Source organism: Microcebus murinus, chromosome 4, assembly GCF_040939455.1.
Source record: "Microcebus murinus isolate Inina chromosome 4, M.murinus_Inina_mat1.0, whole genome shotgun sequence".
Taxonomy (NCBI): domain Eukaryota; kingdom Metazoa; phylum Chordata; class Mammalia; order Primates; family Cheirogaleidae; genus Microcebus; species Microcebus murinus.
Genome location: NC_134107.1, coordinates 8,002,489 through 8,021,119, shown reverse-complemented (window position 1 = coordinate 8,021,119; position 18,631 = coordinate 8,002,489). Strand labels below are relative to the sequence as shown.

The following is an 18,631-nucleotide window of genomic DNA, read 5'->3' as shown; positions in this document are numbered from 1 at the left end:
GTGAGGGAAGAGAGGAGACATATCCTGAGATTGCACTAAGGTAGAGAGTGGCAGGGCCCCAGAGTTATGTGGCTGTGCCCTATGGTGGGGACGCAGATGGGGCAATGGGGACAGGCTGAAGAAGAGGTGAGGATGAAATAGAGGAGAAGGCTTGGATGTGCAGCCCGAGGGCTCGCAGGTGACAGGTGCATTGTAGCAGAGGGGCCATCATTAGCAAAGACAAAGGTCTGGGCTGGCACAAGGGACAGCCAGCAAGGACACTGAACACTGCTGATTGCTTCTAAGTGCTGGTGATTTGACCTATGTCCACTCAGTTGTCCCTTATTCTGAGGAAGGTACTAGTATCATAAACCCTGTTTTTTTTTGTTTTGTTTTGTTTTGTTTTTTTGAGACAAAGTCTCACTTTGTCTCCTGGGCTAGAGTGTCATGGCGTCAGCCTAGCTCACAGCAACCTCAAACTCCTGGGCTCAAGCAATCCTTCTGCCTCAGCCTCCTAGGTAGCTGGGACTACAGGCATGTGCCACCATGCCCGGCTAATTTTTTTTTTATATGTATATATTTTTAGTTGGCCAATTAATTTCTTTCTATTTTTAGTAGAGATGGGGTCTCGCTCTTGCTCAGGCTGGTTAGAACTCTTGACCTAGAGCAATCCGCCCGTCTCAGCCTCCCAGAGTGCTAGGATTACAGGCGTGAGCCACCGCGCACAGCCCTCAACCCTGTTTTATAGAGGAGAAAACCAAGGTGTAGAGGGGTTAAGTGACTTGGCCAAGGTCACACAGCTGATAGAGGTGAAGCAGGCACTCTTCCAACAATGCTGGAATAGCAGGCCAGTAAGATGGGACTCTGCATCACTGCATCATGGGGGTCCATCCTCTGACCTGGGGGCGGGGCAGGAGAACAGACAGTCTGGAGAAAGCAGTGAGAACCCTGGAGGAGGGAGGATGGGGGGGAAGGAGGGAGCAGGAGGAGCCGGCAGTGAGTCAGCAGGGCAGGATAAGGATCTTCCAGCCCAGGGAGAGGTAACCCCACTCCTCTGCCAGGGGAGACGGAGTCACAGAGCCTGCGGCATGGGTTGGCCAGGGCAACGGAACATCCTGGGAGAATGTGGCAGGGAAAGCTCCTGGCAGGCAAGGGAGGAGTCGAGCACCTGGGGGTATCCCTTCCGCCCCTGCCCTCTTCACACACCCATTGCCCAGACATCCTGGCACACGGGGAGACAGCCCGGGCAGGGCCGGGGAGAGGCAGGTAGGCAGCAGGCCTGCAGGGGGTGGGGAGCATGTTCTTTGGGAGGCCTGAGCTGGGTCAGGTGTGGATGGGGGACCTAGGGCAGGACCAGGCCATTGCTGAGGTAAGAGGCTCTCTGCCCCAGGGTTTCTGCTGACATCACAGCCAGCTCAGGGTGAGGCAGGGCCCTCTGGGCTCTTGTCCACTGGCAAGAAAGGGAAAGTGTGCATTCACACGCCCACCTACCTCCCACACACCCAGAAACAGGGCCATTTAACCCCCCCCCATGTCCCCTTCGACCGCTGCACACGCGCACTGGAGGGAGCGCGCACACGGCGGTGGGGAGGAGGCTCCTCCGAGGGGTGTGAGTCCTGGGGTACTGAACTACTTAGGCCTCACTTTGCCAGCCACTGAGCAGCAGCCCCAGGAAGCAAAGGGAAGCCCTTGCCCTGGTTCTGTTAGTGGGTGGCCATCTAACTCCCAGTGTAATGCTCATTCCATGATTCCAAACTTGCTGCTAATGGAATCCAGAATTCTAGCTGAGCTCTCCAGTGCTCTTGGGGACTAGCCTCTCCTGCCCCCCTAGCCCAGTGGGACACTGTCAGTTCATGTCAGTGGTGAGTGGTGGGCAGGACAGCCTAGGTCACCCTCTGTTCCACATCAGGACTCTCCAGGTACTGGAGGACTCTATGTCCCAAGGAACATCTTAGTGTCCTGAAGAGACCAGTTATGTCTGGGGCTAGATGGCTCAGCAAAGTCTCCCCTCAGCACCCAGACTCTTTGCAAGAGTCCGCTTCTGCTCCCCCATCTCCAGGATGGCACCTGCGTGGTATCATTAAAAGGGCATGTCACTGAGGTTAGACAGTACTGGGTTCTCATCCTGGTTCTACTGCTTACAGGATTGTGACTTGAGACGAGTGACTTCATCTTACCAAGCCTCAGTTTCCTTGTATAAATGGGGAAATGATAGCTCCTACCTCATGAGGTTATTGTAATGATGAAATGAAACAGTGCCCATGCCTGATGTGGGGACAAGCTCAGTGCATTTAAACTATTGTCAGTATTTAAGCAAAGTAAATGTTAGTGAGAAACACTAGCATGGCAGCAGGCTAGGGGGTCACCTTGGCAGGCATGTGCCTCTCCTGCCCATACCCAAGGCAGCCTCCACCCCTCCATCCCATGGCCCCTTACGGTTCTTCTCTGTGTCCCCAGCACCTGGCATGGGTGGTACTTAGGGAATGTTTGGTGAATAGTTGAATGAACTAGTGTATGTCCCTTATTTCCAGCTGGCAGACCTCTCTGGGCTTCTCCAGTACCACACTCCTGCTTACCTGTCAGGAGGGGACCAGACTAGAGGCTCCCCCAGCTTAGGGATCCTGGGCTGAGGTCCCTTTGATGCTAATTCTCCAGCTGTGCAGGAGGTAGCATTTGTTGTTTGTTCGTTTGGGCACCTGGAGAGCTTCCCTGGGGATGTTAGCTTTGTGGGGAGGGAGGAGTGGGATATTCGCCAGTCCCTGAGCCAACACTGACTCACCCTCGCCTCTTGGAGGGCAGCTCAGTCATCACCTGGTGCCAGCTCTGCCCCCCCGCCAGCTACCTCCCACCATAGATGGGGCCTGACTTGCCACCCACCGTAGATGGTAAGGCCTGGAGTCTGGAAAGCCAGAGAAGGTGGCAAACCAGTGTCCCCATCATCAGCTCACTGAATATTCCCACCATCCTGTGGAGAGAAGGGCAGAGGTAGTCATACCCCATTACACAGAGAGGTGACAGGCTTGTCCTAAGGCCACATTGGCCAATTGGAAGCAAGATATCCTGACTCCTAGCCTACTTCGTGCCTGCTGACGGGAGCCCTGTGGGCTACACCCAGTGATACCTCTGTGTTTTGCCTGTGGTTGCCACCGTACTTCCTGCTCAGTCCACCCACATGTCTACCCTGAAGTGCCCTCTCCTCCCGGATGCTCTCATTGGCTCTAAATGCACCCACTACCACCTATAGCTGCTCTCAGATGGTTTAATGAGTGTCCCAAGACTGTGAAATTCTTGAAGGCAGGGGTGGGTTTTCCTTGTCCTCTCTGTCCCTTACAGCAGCAGCCCCCAACATTTTTGGCACCAGGGACCAGTTTCATGGAAGACAGTTTTTCCACAGAGGTTGGGGGCCTAAGGGGTAGGATGGGGGGGTGGAGCCGGAGGAGCTCAGGCTGCGGCACCAGCGATGGGGAGCGGCCATGAGTACAGATAATGGTTCTTTGCTGGCTCCCCTGTCCCCACTCACTTCCTGCTGTGTGTCTCCCCATCCCTCAATTTCATAGAAGATACTTTTTCCATAGTGGGAGTAAGGGGGTGGCAGGGCTCTGCTGCCCGGTCCCTAACAGGCCACAGACTGCTACAGCCCAGGGTTGGGGACCTCAGGTTTACAGGATCTAGCACCTAATAGAGACTGAGAAAATGCCTGCCTATACAATGTACCATGGGGACAGGTGTCTCCTCTAAACTCTGTGCTCCCCACCAGCAATCCCAGATTGTGTTTCTGAGAGCCACAGGGGAGCAGGAACTCTCTGAGGTCCCCCAGATGGAGATAAGAGGGCAGCCACCTGTCCTGCTCTACCCCAGGGAAACCCTGGAGGGGCTGCTCCTTCGCTATCTTTCCTTTCTTCCTTCTTCCCCCAATTCCAGCAGTCTCCCCTCATTTGGGGTTTTGGCAGAATAAAGGCATTATTCCAGCCCCCACCCCAACCCAACTGGCAGCTCCTAGCCTGCTGCCTTTGCCCAGACATGGCAGAGGGGCACTGGCAGCTTGGAAATAGAGTTGATTTTCCCTTTGGCAGTGTGGAAGATGGGGGAGGGCAGAGGTTTGGCCCCCACTAGGTGAGGGGAGAGGGCAGGTATACAAGTCCAGACAAGAGGCAGAGGTAGAACACGACTTTCCCAGCTTTTGGGGTCATTACATTAAGAATCAAAGACAAACTGGGAATCTGGGGGGTTGTGTATAAAGCCAATTGTCCCTACACCTACCTGGCCTGGGTCCCTGTTTCAGAGCTGCAGCCCTCAGTTCCTGCAAACCAGTGCTTTCCAGATACCCCCCAGGTGAATGTTTGCTGGGGATGGCATTGTCCACTCTCCTCTCTTCTGCTTTAATCTCTTCCTCTTCCTCACCCAGCTCCTCCTTCCTCCTCAGCTCCTGCCTCCTCCCCTCTTTCTCACTCCCACCCATGTGCGTCTTTGTGTCTCCTCTTTCCTTCCCTGGTCCCTTCTCTTTTCTCACTCCTCTGCAGCCCCCACTCTCCTGCTTCAGCTCCCCTCCTGTCTCCTGCCCCTCCTCCTCTCCCCGCATGGGGCTGCTTTCTCCCTGACTCAGCAAGGTGCTTTATAAGGTGCTGAGGGGCTCAGCCAAATCCAAACCACATTGTGCAGACTCTCCACGAGGCAAGAGGCTGCAGAGCAGAGGGAGAAGGGCCTGAGCTGCTGCCCTTCCCTTCTTGGCTCCCTCCTTCTGAAAGGGTAGCTGCTAGGGATACCTCCTAGCCAGCCTCAGTGCCAGTCAGGCGTGGGCATCTGCCTTCTTGCCCTTTACATAGGCATCAAAAGATCATTGGGCTCACCCACCAAGAATGTCACTGAAACTCCAGGGTCCTGGCTGGTGGGGGCAGGGAGAAGGTGAGGAGGGAAGAGGGAGGCCCTGAGCACTTTTCACAAGGGCCCCTCCAAGGCAGTTTTCCTCAGAGCTGCTACCAACATCCCACAGGTTCCCTGCCCCACACCCCAGGCCAGCTCTCCTTTCCCAGCTCTTTTTCTCCTTGTTTAGGAAAAAGAAAGGAAGAAAGGGGGGGGGGAGGAGAGAGAGAGAAAGAGAAGAAAAAAAAAAAAAAACCCAACCCAACAACAAAGTCTGTCCCACTCCAGTGAGGTAATTGAAAACAAACTTCTTCCCCACCCCCCCACCCCCCCACCTCACTTCTCACAGTGTAGAAAAGGGAAGAGCTGCCCTGGGAGCTCAGCGCTGGCCATGACCACGATGCCTGCTCTAACCCACAGGCTGGAGGGGCTGTCACTGGACTGGCAGGGCGCCCTCCTTTCCCAGGGGCACCGGGGCAAGAGTGAGGGACAGAGGCTCTGATGTCACTTCAGGCAGTGGCACCACCTTCCAGGTCTGGCCCACCAAGGGGCCTCTTCCACTTTGAAACAACAAATCAACAACAACAACAAAAGCAACTTATCACCATATGATTTAATTGGTGGTGTGGCTATAGAGCACCCAAGACTTGGAGACCAAATGACTGTCCTCCAAGAAAAATCATGAAGTGGGGCTGTCCACAAGCCCTGGGTGAGAGCGGTTTCCTCTGTGCTTACTCTCCCTGGCAGCCCTTTGGAGAGGGAGAAAGGGGGAGGGAGACCCTGTAGGGAGGGTCTAGGCTTATGGGTCCCTAGGTGTCCTGCCCAGCAAGTCCCAACCCAGGCCTCAGGGAAGGAAGAAGAGGACTCCACAGCCAAACCACCCCTACCCTCACCACCAGAGAAAACCAACAACCCCAAAACCCAAAGGAAGAAGAATGCCAAATGTCTTTATGGGGAAGCAGTTCACAAATGGGGACGCTTGGTCTGTCCATCGCCTAGAATTGGGAGCATTCTCGCTGAGTCACTGGAGAAGCCTCTGGTGTTGAAACTGGTCCGGTGCCTCGTGCTGATTAATGAATTACAAATCCCCCACCCATGTGCATGCTCCCTGGTCACTGGAAGAAGAATGAGCTGGGCAGTGGGCCTGTGGTGCCCTCTTCCTACCCCCCAGGGGGCATTGTGAGCCGGTTAGTCACCTGCCCCAGCCCCTGGCGCCTCACTGAGCTTTAGCTTTTGGAAATGGGACAAGCGGCGGGACAATAGGCCAGGGGGGCGGTCAGCCCAGACAAAGGGCAGCAGGAAAAACACCATCACTTGCTTCGAGGCCAGCTCGTTGGCATTTAGGAGAGTGTGTCATTGCATTTACTTAGGGGGAAGTGGGGGGAAGGTTAGAGGCGAGGAGGCAGAGGTAGGGTGAGAGCAGGGACCCTGCGCACGGGGCAGGGGGCAGGCGGCCCCAGGCGACACCAGGAGAGAACCTCACACTGAGGCCACCCCACTGTCCAGGCTCTCGGGAGTCTGCAGACTGATGCCCTTCCCGCCCCCTCCCCCAGGAGGCCCAGGGTGGTACCACGGCAGCCTCGCCTCACCTCACCCCCCCTCGGTGTTGTGGGAGGGAGAGGGAGCCCCAGAAGCCCTCCCTTCCCTCCTCCCCCCTCCTCCCCCCACCCCGGGGAGGGCCGCTACAATTTGTGGTTACAGCTTTACACGTCAGAAAAAAAAAAAAGTTTGCAGAATGTCCCACACCGAAAAAAAAAAATCCGAAACCGAGCGAAAAAAACCTGCGAGTGGGCCTGGCGGATGGGATTATTAAAGCTTCGCCGGAGCCGCGGCTCGCCCTCCCACTCCGCCAGCCTCCGGGAGAGGAGCCGCGCCCGGCCGGCCCGGCCCCCAGCCCCATGGACCTCCGAGCAGGTAGGAGCCAGGCGTCCGAGGCCCCGGCCCCCGCCCCCACCGAGCAGCCACGAGATCCGGTTCCCGTCCTTCCCCCGACACCCCGGGAAGCCCTGTGCCGGGGCTCGGGGCCGGAGGAGGCACGGCGGGGCGCCCTCGAGAGGGGCCGGGTGGGGACGCGGCATTCTTGGAGTCCGCTCGGTGGGGCCAAGAGGTGGCCAGGGGTGCGGCGGGGAGCCCGGACGACTCGCAGACCTGGGGAGGTGGCAACCTGGAACCCCAGCGAGATGGGGTCCCGGGGAACCCGCAGACCGAGAGCCCAACGCAAAAGTCGGGGCGAGCGAGTCCGAGGCGGGAGCAAGGCTGTGGGAGGGAGACGCCGGGAGGGGAGGAGGGGGCTGGGGAGAGGAAGAGGGAGGGAGGCAGGGGGGAGCCCGAGGCCGGGCCGGCGGGAGGCGAGGGGAGGCCGACACCTCGGGCCGCGTCGCTCCCTCCCCGGCCCGCAGGGAGGGGAAGGCGGGCGGGAGAGCGGAGAGGAGGGTGGGGGGCAGAGTCGAGCCTGGCTGGGCCCGGCCAGACGGGCCGGGCGGCGGGACTCGCGGCTTCCTCGCTGCGCGCGGCGGCGCGGCCGGAGCCCTCCATGCTGCCCACGGCCGGGGAGCCGGCGGCAGGTAGGGCGGGCGCGCGGGCGGCGGCAGCTAGCCCCCGGCCCGCCGTGGCCTGGGAGTGATTACTGCAGGGGCGCGGGGGGCGGGGGGACGCGGGCGCAGCCCGGCCCGACCGGCAGGAAAAAGTCCGTCACCCGCCGGGGAGCGGCGGGAGCCCTGCGGCCCGCGGGACGGTGGGCGGGCAGGGCAGGGAGTTGACGCGCGGGAAAGGGCAGCGGCCGAGCTCGGGAGCCCGGCGCCCCGACCCCGCCCCCGCCGCCGGGAAGGGAGCAACCGGGCGGGAGCGGGCGGGGGGCGGGGCCGGGGGCGCCGGGGCCACACAGGGGGAAGGCGCTGCTGCCGGGAGGGGTTCAGGAGCGAGAGGTCACCGCCGAGGAGGGAGGGCCATCGAGCTGCCGCTGCAGCCGCACAGTTCCCGGGCCGAGCCCTTGGAACCTTAGGTCCCCGGGGCCTCGCCAGAGCCTCCTCATCGTTGCTCTCCCCACTTTACTTTTCCAACACCACACTGGGCTCCAGGAGCCGTCCCTACAGACCCTCAATCTCAGAGGACCCCATTTTCGCCAGGGGCCAGCCTGGCCCTCCCCTGTGGGGTAGAGGGGGCTTCCAGGAGAGGCGGGGAAAACTGGCGGTGCCGGCACGGCAGGAGCAGTCTGAGCCTTGGAGAGAGGCTTGGGTAGGGGTGCGGACGCATTCTCTGTCCGACGCTGTTTCTCTGACCCTGGCAGACCTGTGCCCTGCTCCTCAGCACACACTGGCCCTCGCATGGACACAGGTACATATTCCCGTAACAGCCCAGATGTGCTCCCCCAACTAGCTCAGATACACTCGCTGCCCTGGAGCTACACACAACCAGGGAAGGAAACGGTCAGAGATGGTAGCAACTGTCACCCAGCAGCCCCAGAAATGACACTTCTGACTAGTGTAATGGCTCCCTCTTCCCTCCACTCACAGACCCACACTCCTGTCCCGTTCACACTTCTGCACACCACCCCCTACACACCAGCTATTCTGCTCAGGGACACTTCACATTCCTCCCCACAATCCCACCTGCCTATTCACACCCTGCTCCTGCCCACTCGCTCCCAGCCCCTCCCGCACCCTCTTGATAACAACACCCTTTCTAGCTCACCCGCAGCTTGCCCTGCACTATTTCCTTCACTTCTTCCCCTGCCTCTGGCTTTCAGCTGGCTGCACAGCAGCCCCCTGGCTTCTCCCTGAGCACACCCAGGGCCCTCTTGTGGCACAATCAGGAACCCTTTACTCCAGCGGAAGCCCAACTCCTGTCCTGGCTACTGACTTCACAAGCAGGGGCTGGCCCACCCTCTGCTTCTTTCCCTGAGCCTCCGTTTCTTCTGTCTTTTAGGCTGGAAGAGAAGGGCAGGGAGGGGAATGTTGGAGAGGACAGCAGAGATGGAGCCCCACAAGTTTCAGCTGGGAGAGACTTTAGCATGTACAGTGCAACCTCCTCATGCAAGCCTATGGTCACCAGAGGGGTTGGTGGCAAAACTAGTTCTCCTGACTTCCAGGCCCATGTGTCCCCACTCACCAAGCCACTTCTCAGCAGTCTAAGGGAAAAGGAATCAAGGAGAGGGCAGACGGGAGAGAAGAAGAGAGAGGAGGGCAGCCAGCCTGGAGGACCGAGGAAAGATGGGTTTCTGTGGCCTGTCCCTGGGAATCCAGGTCAGGAGGCACCCCCAGGGCAGCTTCCTACAGGCCCAATGCCTGAATCTCACATCACAGTGTACACATCACCCCCTAACCCACTCCAACCCCCAATTCCTCTCAACAGATCCCTCCAGGGTCACCCAGATATTGGTCCTAGTCTGGCCTGAGGGCAGGGCCTTTCCTTCTGGCTCCCATATTTAGCTCAGCCTGTGGCCACCGGCCCTACCTTTGCAACCCTGTAATGCCTTCCTGGCTCTAACATTTAGAGGTTACAGCTCTTAGCCACCAGTCCCAGGTGCAGAGTCTCTCAGCTGACCCGTCCTACCTATCCTAACAGTCCTAGCACAGCTGCACCACAGAGCCTTCACCTTCACTGGGACAGGTCAGCCTGGGGGATATAGGCCAGGGACTGAGACAGCTGGCTAAAGATGTGTACACGGGTGTGCCTGCCTGTGCAGCCGTGTCAGAGTGGCCATGTGCTTGCGTGGGCTAAGAGTATGTGTGTGTGTGTTCAAGAGGGGGGCCTTGGTTCCCAGGGCCCAGGGATCTGGATGGAATTAGGAGCTGGCCCGGGTGGGGGCCAGGATGGGGGTGGAGGGATGCTGCAGGAAACGTGAGCTGTGCTCATTAGCTCCTCACGTGCTCAGCCGGATTTATAAACACAAGGAGAAGACGGGATGTAAACAATCAGCGGGCAGCAGCCAGAGACAGAGCTGGGGCGGGGGCTGGGCTGAGGGCCAGAACTGGGGGAGGGGGCCAAGGACACAGCCCCCACGTTGAGGTCCACCTGCACACCATGAGCCTGGAGAGGAGGGTGGATGAGGGCTCCAGGAAGCCCACTGTAGACTCCCTCCCTGGGAGGCAGTGCTCACAACTAAACCACAGGTGTTCTCTGCCCCAGGCAGCTTTCCGATTGGATCCACTGCCTGAGATATGGACATGTCTTGCCCAGAGTGGACGCTGTCACAGCAGAGGGCAGAGCCTCATCGTTTTACCTCCCCTTTCTCCTCTTCTAGTCTCTTCTCCCTCTGGGTTCTAGAGACTCCTTCCTTCTTTCTAGTTCTCGCCATGGGCCGGTCAGTCCATGGGCTGGTCAGTCAGATCCTTTTGCTCTCCCCTGCCCCCCCCCCGTCCCCCTGCCTGCAGTGACACAGTTACCTCAGAACTGAAATATTCCTGGAAACACCGGCCTTGTCTGGTTAATTTCATGAGCCGTTTTTCTGCCCAGATGACTTAGCTCTTGTTTATCCAAAAGCTTCTCCCCCTGCTGTCCCTGAGTAGGGAGCTGGTCCCCCCCAGGGATGTCCCACAGGGCTCAGAAGGGGAGAGGGAAACGGGCCCAGAGCTGGGATCCTGACCACACCTCCCTGCCATGGGATAGCCAGAGCTCTGTCCCAGAACTCTGGCTAACAGGTCTGCCTAAGGCAATGTGGGGTAAAGAGGCAAGCCCAGCTCCCAATTCCTGCTTCAGCTGGGATCCTTGGCATTGCCACTAACTTTCAGCGAGGCCAGACTCAGTCCTGAAAGCCATCTCAAGGCTAGAAGGGCCACTGCCCACCTCAGCAGGTCTCCAGTCTCCAAAATGAACACTGTTTTGTATCCCTAGGATGCTGGAGGTGACTCGCTAGATCCCTAGACTTTGTGCAGAGGGGAAGGGCCTGGAGATGGGATGTGAAGGAGGAATAGGAAGGAACTGAGAGTAAGGCAGGAGCTAGGCATGGAAAGGAGCCTCCAGGAGGGAAGCCACAAGTTGCAGATGGGGGAAAAGAAAAGGGGAGCCTGTTTCCCCAGGGAGCAGTTAAGTGCCTGACCCTGTTCTCTGTCCTAAAACACCACGTGTGCATGCGTGCACACCTACCCTCACACACACACCCTCAAACAAAGAGCCTTCACCCAAAAGAGCAGGGTCTCTATAACTGCTGTCCCCCACTGCCATGCTCCATCAGTAAAGCCAGCCAGCCAAACATCTGAGTCAAGACTGACTAGTTGTGCCACTGTAAGTCCCCACCTGACTGCTGTGCTCTATGAGACACTTCATCCAACTTGAATCCTGAATCCTTCCTAGCTTGTAACCCTTTCTAAACCCTGTCCCAGCGTTATACCTAGCTCTAAAACTAACCTAGTTTTCATTCTTTCTTAAATCCAAACCCTATCATAACTCTAAGTACAGCCAAATTGTTAAAACTATCCAACTTATTTCAACTATCAAAGCAACATGTGTCATTATAGAAAAATTTTGAAAGTGTAAAATATAATCTAGAGGAAAGAAATCACTTATGACCTCCCACCTACCCAAGCTTAAAACCCAAACTAGCCCTGCTCTTCCTGACATGTCAAACATCGTACCATCTGACATCAAAGTCAACAAATCCACAAACCTTAGCCCCAGCTAACCCTCTGCCTGCCCAAACCTAACCACATCCCCCTACTGGACTCAAACCTCAACCACACTAAATCAACCAAATCCCAAATCTAAACTAATCTTAAACTTTAAAAATAACCCAGTCCTTAAACCTAATCTAGCCCAATCCCAAGTATATCCCTACCCTATCTAAACCCTAATTGCCTCTGCCAGTCCCAAATGTCCACTGAATCCTGACTTTGGTCCTTATCTAAAAGCCTGGAAAAGCATGTTTCCCACAGACTTCCTTATAGCGTGGACTCTAGGCATCCTGGTATACCCAAACTCTCCAGCGCCATCGGCTGAAGGCCCAACTCATCATATGTGTAGCTCTCCCTGTCTATTCCCAACAGCTGGAGGCTGAGGAAAGTTCTCACTGAACTCAAACTTTTCCCCACCTAACACCCTAGATAAGAATGGGGCAAATCTCCACACTGCTAACAGTCCCTGAGAGTGGAGGCTAAATCTCCTTCAATCTAACCCCACCCTATACTTCCCACACCCAGGAACCATATCCCAGAATATACCCAAAATTGGCTCTATGAGGCAGCCCTGTGTCCTTCAGCCTGGTCTAACCCTATACCTTGCCTCCTCTGGCCAACTCCATTCATGGCCGCAGCCTCTCTCCTGCACTCTCCCTCGGGCTGACCACTTTCTGTGTGCCAGCTCTGATATGTGCTGTTTCCCACCATTGGCTCCTCTCAAGCTGCACCGGGACTGGAAGACTGGGAGAGAAGACTGGAGAACAACTCGAACCCAGACATACAGATTCACAGTCCCTTGGCCAGGCCCCATCCCTCCGTGTATACACATACATGTTGGCACACATACATGTTGGCACACATACTGTGGTACACATGCCAAACACTTTCTCAGCTGACACACAGATACACTCTCAAATAGCTACTGATAGACACACACACACACGCATGCCAAGTCCTTGTCCTCAAACACACATGCCTCTTCTCCCCCCCACCAGCCCTGGGCCAGGAGTGTTCCCCCTCCTCCATCCCTTCTGCCTCCCATCTGGTGTCCCATCCTCTGTCTAAGGTGGGGACAGACACCTGAGGGGCTGCCAGCAGCTTCCCTGCTTGGGCCTGGGCCCCCCTCATGCTTCTTGCCCATCCTATCCACAGGGGACTCGTGGGGGATGCTAGCGTGCCTGTGCACGGTGCTCTGGCACCTTCCTGCAGTGCCAGCTCTCAATCGCACAGGGGACCCAGGGCCTGGTCCCTCCATCCAGAAAACCTATGACCTCACCCGCTACCTGGAGCACCAACTCCGCAGCTTGGCTGGAACCTATGTGAGTAACCAGCTTAGGAGTCTGGGAGTTGGGTGCAAAGTGAGGAGTTGCGGGAAGACAGACATAATGATGGAGGGTCCTCGTGAAGGGTGGAGTGATAAGGAGGGGCCCTTTGGCTCCAAGCCGTCTCCCTGTCTGGCCTATCTCCTGCCCTTCCCTCTTAGGTGCCCCCTCCTCCCCATCCCTGGCCCCAGGACTAAGCATGTGGGCAGGCCTCGCACCCGCCTTGGCCCATTGCCCCACTGGCTGCCAGCCCAGCCGCCCGCCTCCCCCTGGGGGCCGGGGAAGTCTCCTCTGTTTACACCGTGTTGTGGTGTCTCTTGCACGGGCGGGGTTGGGTGGGGATGGAGGGGCCCCACCTCCCATGCCTGTGTTCCAGCTCGTCTCTGCCCCTAGACCTGGGGCCCTGCTGCTCTGGACCCATGGGCCTCCCTTCTGCCTGCCTTTCCCTTCCTAGCTGGGCCTCCTAGGGGGGTCTTGGGGGAAGAGGACTGCAGGGAACCCAGGCCAGTAGTGGCAGGGGGTTCGGGTGGGGATGGAGGTTATGCTGTAAGGATTTGGGGGCAGTCCAGAGGTGCTCAGAGAGCCCAGGAGAGGAGGAAGGAGGGTCAGAGGAGCCAAGGACCATGGGGAACCAGCCCCCTCTTCCCGTGTTCCTCTTCCACATCCCAGACCCTACTCTGGAGCCAGGGAAAGAAAAGGGAGGAGGGTGGCGGGGGAGCTGGCTCCAGCCCCAGGATACACCGAGGAAATTAGTTTGTCTCTGTGCTTGTCAGCGTGTGAACCTCCCCCTGGGCCCTTGCCTATCCCAGGCCTCGCCCCTGTCTTCTCCCTTTCTCTCCCAGTCACACACATCTCCTTCATCCCTTTCCCTGGGCCCCAGCTGCCCCCCAGGGGCTGGCAAGGGCTTTGGCCTCTTCCCTATGCTATTTTGCCTTCCATATTCCTCCTCCTGTCCTACTCTTATGACTGCCTCCATGCCTCAGTTTCTTCCTTCTGCAGCCCTGCTCCCTATCAGCTGAATCCTTCCTTGGGGGTGTTAGTGAGTAACCTTCTGTCCCAGTTCCTTCAGCTGGTGGGACTGGGCACGTCAGCGAGGCCAACAGAGCTCTGATGCCAGCGGACCCCTGCCTTTCAACACCGGCTTTCCTCTCTCATTTCCCTGTGCAGAAAACCTTTGCTTGACTCTGCTACCCCCTCTAGTTCCCGACCCTTTTTCTCTCCTGACTTTCTCTGCCAAATTTCCTGAAGGAGTGGTCTACACCCTCTGCCTCCACTTCCTCTCCACCCACTCACTCCTTAACCCCCTGCAATCTGGCTTCCAGGCCCCAGCAATGGTTCTCTCCAAGGTTGTCAGGCACCTCATTCTTGCCAAAGCCGACAGTATGTGTAGGCTCACTCTCCTTGCTCTCTGTTTTGCAGCCACACTGCTGAGCACTGCTGCCTTCTTGAACTCCTCTTCCTTGGCCTCTGCACTCTCCTGGGCCATCTTCTACCTCTTCAGCCTCGCCTCCTGGTTCCTGGTGGCTCCTCTTCCTCTCTGCCCTGCTCCCACGGTGGGCACTCTCCAAGGCTTGCCCACTCAGCCAATGAGCACATCCTTGCTGAGTGTCTCCTGTGCAGCTTTCTCTTTTTACGCCTCTCCATAGGAGAGTTCACCTGTCACCTCCATGCCAGAGAAACTCAGGGGAGCCCATGAACAGAGAGGCCTAGCATGGCGACAGGGCCAGTGTCAGGGGACACAGGAAATAGAAGCTCTGGGTGCAGGCCTCTCAGTGGTGAGCCCCGCCTCCTTCCCCATCACCCTCTCCTTTTCACAGCTGAACTACCTGGGGCCCCCTTTCAACGAGCCTGACTTCAACCCACCTCGGCTGGGGGCAGACACTCTGCCCAGGGCCACTGTCAACTTGGAAGTGTGGCGAAGCCTCAATGACAAACTGCGGCTGACCCAGAATTACGAGGCCTACAGCCACCTTCTGTGTTACTTGCGCGGCCTCAACCGGCAGGCTGCCACAGCCGAGCTGCGCCACAGCCTGGCCCACTTCTGCACCAGCCTCCAGGGCCTGCTGGGCAGCATTGCAGGCGTCATGGCAACTCTGGGTTACCCGCTGCCCCAGCCTCTGCCCGGAACTGAGCCCACTTGGACCCCTGGCCCTGCCCACAGTGACTTCCTCCAGAAGATGGATGACTTCTGGCTGCTGAAGGAGCTTCAGACCTGGCTGTGGCGCTCAGCCAAGGACTTCAACCGGCTCAAGAAGAAGATGCAGCCTCCGGCAGCTGCAGTCACCCTGCACCTGGAGGCCCATGGCTTCTGATCTCTGACCTTTACCCTACGCCTTCCCTATCCCTTCAAACCCTGCTCCCACTCTAGGAGGGAGAACCCTGTATGCCAACACTTGTTGAGCCAGCAAACAGAAGCCACAAGACTCTGGCCCTCCCCTGGACTTGGATGGGGGTGTGATGTAATAAGCCCCATCTCCTCCCCACCTCCCAAAGGCTTAAAGATCTGGGGAAGGGGTGCAATAAGGCCCCATTCTGTTTCCACAGGGAGTAATGCTTGAGGGAGTCCAAAGTGGTTCAAGGTGACATAAAGGCTCTCACAGCCTCCTGCCTTCTGCCTACCACTTGGCCAGTACCCACTCAGCCCCTTAAGCAGCACTTCCAGGAAGCATACCTGGAGGACAGGAGTGGGAAGCCACCATAGCATGTGCCTTTCTGGGGTGAAGCCCTTTGGCTGCCCTTCTTTCCTTGGATGGGTATTGTTCCTCTACCCCAGATAACTCCACACATCCAATTCAGGAAACAAACATGGTGGCAAGTTTAAACAAAGAGAGATGAGATTAAAAATAAAAGGGGTGGGGCCTGCATTGGAAGTGGCCTACCGATCAGAAGAGACAATACTGAAAGCAGAGGGGCAGGAACAGACCAGACCCAGGAATCACCAAAGCAAGTCAGTGGCGCAGAATGGCAAACAAAAGCCTTGTTGAACATTAGGACCTTGCCTCAAATTTTCTTGCCAGCATCACAGTGCCTCCTCTCTGCCCCCCTTCCCAGGGTATCTGTGGGTTGCTCAAGCTGGGGAGGGCAACCGTAGCCACAGCCACAGGATTTCCTGAAAGTTTACATTGCAGTAGCATTTTGGGGTGTGGGGTGGCAGCTCCCCCAGGCCCTGCCCCCCCAGCCCCACCCACTCATGACTCTAAGTGTGTTGTATTAATATTTATTTATTTGGAGATGTTATTTATTAGATGATATTTATTGCAGAATTTCTATTCTTATATTAACAAATAAAATGCTTGCCCCAGAACTTAGTCTCTTTGCCTAGCCTTGCCCCTCCTCCTGGTGCTCATCGCTGCTCTCCTGGCCCTGGCCCTGGCCCTGGCCCTGGCCCTGGCCCTGGCCCTGGCCCGCCCTGGCTCCTACTCCACCCCCAGCCCGATGGAGGTGCACAGAGCTCAGGAAGAGGTGCTCCTCCCTCTGCCCACTGGGGCAATGTATGCACCTTGGACTTGTCCACCCCAGCCCAGTCCTACCACCCTGTGATCTCTCAGTCCTTTTAAGAAGCTTTAGTCTATTTTGGGTTTTCCTTCTCCCTGCCTTTGCTCAGTCTTCCTTACCTTTCTGGATTGCTTTAGTGGTCTTGTAGGTCTGTCTCCCTGCCTTGAATTTCTCCCTTCCAGTCCTCCCTCCCCATGGTGTGCAAAGCTACCTATCTGCCTATCTGGTGCTCTCCCCAAAGTGGTCAGCCCCTGGGCACTCAGTCCCCAGCTTTCCCAGGACTATGGTTCCCATGCCCATGCCTGCCCACTGGGGCCTCAAGAGCAGTGACCCTCACCTCAACACTCTCTTCCAGGGAAGGTGACAGACTGCAGACAAGTCACAGTTCTCAGCTATGACTCTACTCTTCTCTCCAATGTATGACAACATATCTGGGGAAAGAGAAAAATTCCGCTTAGACTGTGGGAGAATGGGATAGATGCTATTCAAGGGATGACATAAGCTCGAATCCAGTTTCATGACCTCCTAGCTGAAAGACCTTAGACAAATTAAAGCTTTCTATTCCCCATTGGTAAAATGGAGATAATTAAATACCCTTATAAGATTGTTGGACAGAATAAGAGAAACAATAAAGGTAAAATGCTTGCTTGGCTGTAGCAATTATAATAATTACAGATTACTTGGGATATATCAGCATGTCATGACATTTTAGTTAAGAACCACTGGGTAAATTAATGGATTAATTGCTCCCAGCTAATACATGCATATTTCACAAGGGCCTCCTGGAGACAATGCCTTGAGCAAAGGAAATAACAAATGATGGTAATGTCAATCAGCTGGCAAACCCAGTAAAGCCCCAATTACCTGCCTGTCACTGGTGAAAGAAAGCTAAAAGAAGCCTAAAACCTAATGTGGGTCCTGTCCTTATTGAGCTTGCAATCAACCTGGGAAGAAAAGATTAGTTTACCTGAAACAAAAAGGGCCCAAAGCATACACGTGTGATGTAGACTAGGAGGTACCAGTAAGTGCAAAAGCCACTAGAAAAGGGAGAGGTCAGAGTGTAGGTGCAGGAGCTGTTGGACTTGCTTGTGGGTGGGGCGAACCAGCCTCTTCTGAATGTCCCTGAGTCATCTGGCCCAAGTTGAAGGGAAACGTGCCCCACCCTGAGGGGTCCAGGCTCTTCAGGTGGAGACATTTGCCCAGGCGTGGCCAGGGGCACTCACAGGCCCTGCCCTCTGCCTAACAAGATAGAAAGGAGAGGGTATCCAGGCTGTCACCATACATAGGCAAAATGAGTGTGGCCTGTGATGTGCAAAGCACTAAGCAAAGGGCCCTGAGGAACACAGGTAAGTGAGGTGTAGGTCCTGTCTGCACAGAGCGGAAGCAACCCCATACACTGAGCTTTTGGGGAGAAGATTCTGAGTCTTTCTCTTCTCTCTATCCCAGCACCCAACTCAGACTCCAGCCTAAAGAAGGTGCTCAATTAGGTGCGGGGGGCGGGGGGGGGGGGAAGAAGGTGCTCAATTAGTGTGTTGAACAAAACAATTTAGAAAAGAGAATAGGAACCCCTCCTCATAAATGCTAGAATACAAGGCAGAATTCTATTAAGAGCAGAAAAAAAAAAAAGAGAGATCCAGGCAAAATACTATGGAAGTCTAGGAAGGAGAAACCACATCCAATTGGGTGAAGGCTCTCTAGGCTGTACGTCCTTTGGGAAGGAAATGGTGGTTGAAGCCATCACTGTATTTCCAGTGTGTAGCATACAGCAAGTGCTCAATAGTTACCCTTTGAATAAATGCATGAGGTGGGATTTGACATCATTCTGGAAGGATGGGCAGAATTTGGACAGATGGAGATGGGGCAGGATAAGGGTTAGCTAAATGTTTCTCTTCTTTTCAAGCAGATGGCTTCTCAAGGGGAGGCTCTAGGATTTATTCATCCCTACAGCATTTTAGCATAATGCCTGGCAGAGTAAAGTCCTCAATAATTTGATTTAAGAGGATTTAAAGAGTGTCGAGACAACAGCATTTGAGAAGTTAAGAGAACAGAATTTGAAGGAGGGGGCTGATCAAGAGTCTCAGATGCCTCAGAGGAACTGAGAGAAGAATGCAGAGAAAACCCATTGGTTTGGCAACCAGGAAGTCACAGGTGACCTCTGAAAGAGCAGGTGAGAAGCAGATACCAAATTGTGAGATTAAAGAATGTGGTAGGAAGAAAGTAAGAAGGGTAAATAAAGTCCCTCAGAGTTGCTAGTAAAGGAACTATTCAGAGGGGTTACCAGGATCAAGGAAGGTTTTTTATTGTTGTTTTTTTTATTTTTATTTATTTTTTATTTTTTATTTTTTTTTGAGACAGAGTCTCGCT

General features: G+C 55.8%; 1 protein-coding gene across 2 annotated transcripts; it reads left to right on the top strand.

Annotated features, from left to right (window-relative positions):
* The first annotated feature begins 6,255 nt into the window (after nt 1-6,255).
* On the top strand, nt 6,256-16,076 carry CLCF1 (cardiotrophin like cytokine factor 1). Of its 2 annotated transcripts, XM_012757533.2 has the most exons (3): nt 6,564-6,753; nt 12,603-12,769; nt 14,590-16,076. In XM_012757533.2, exons 1-3 carry the CDS (start codon nt 6,738-6,740, stop codon nt 15,082-15,084), a joined length of 678 nt encoding a protein of 225 aa, XP_012612987.1. In that variant the 5' UTR covers nt 6,564-6,737; the 3' UTR covers nt 15,085-16,076. The 2 variants fall into 2 exon arrangements, with proteins under 2 accessions (XP_075857791.1, XP_012612987.1); XM_076001676.1 differs by lacking the exon at nt 12,603-12,769 and having other exon boundaries at nt 6,256-6,753.
* Nucleotides 16,077-18,631: the final 2,555 nt, after the last annotated feature.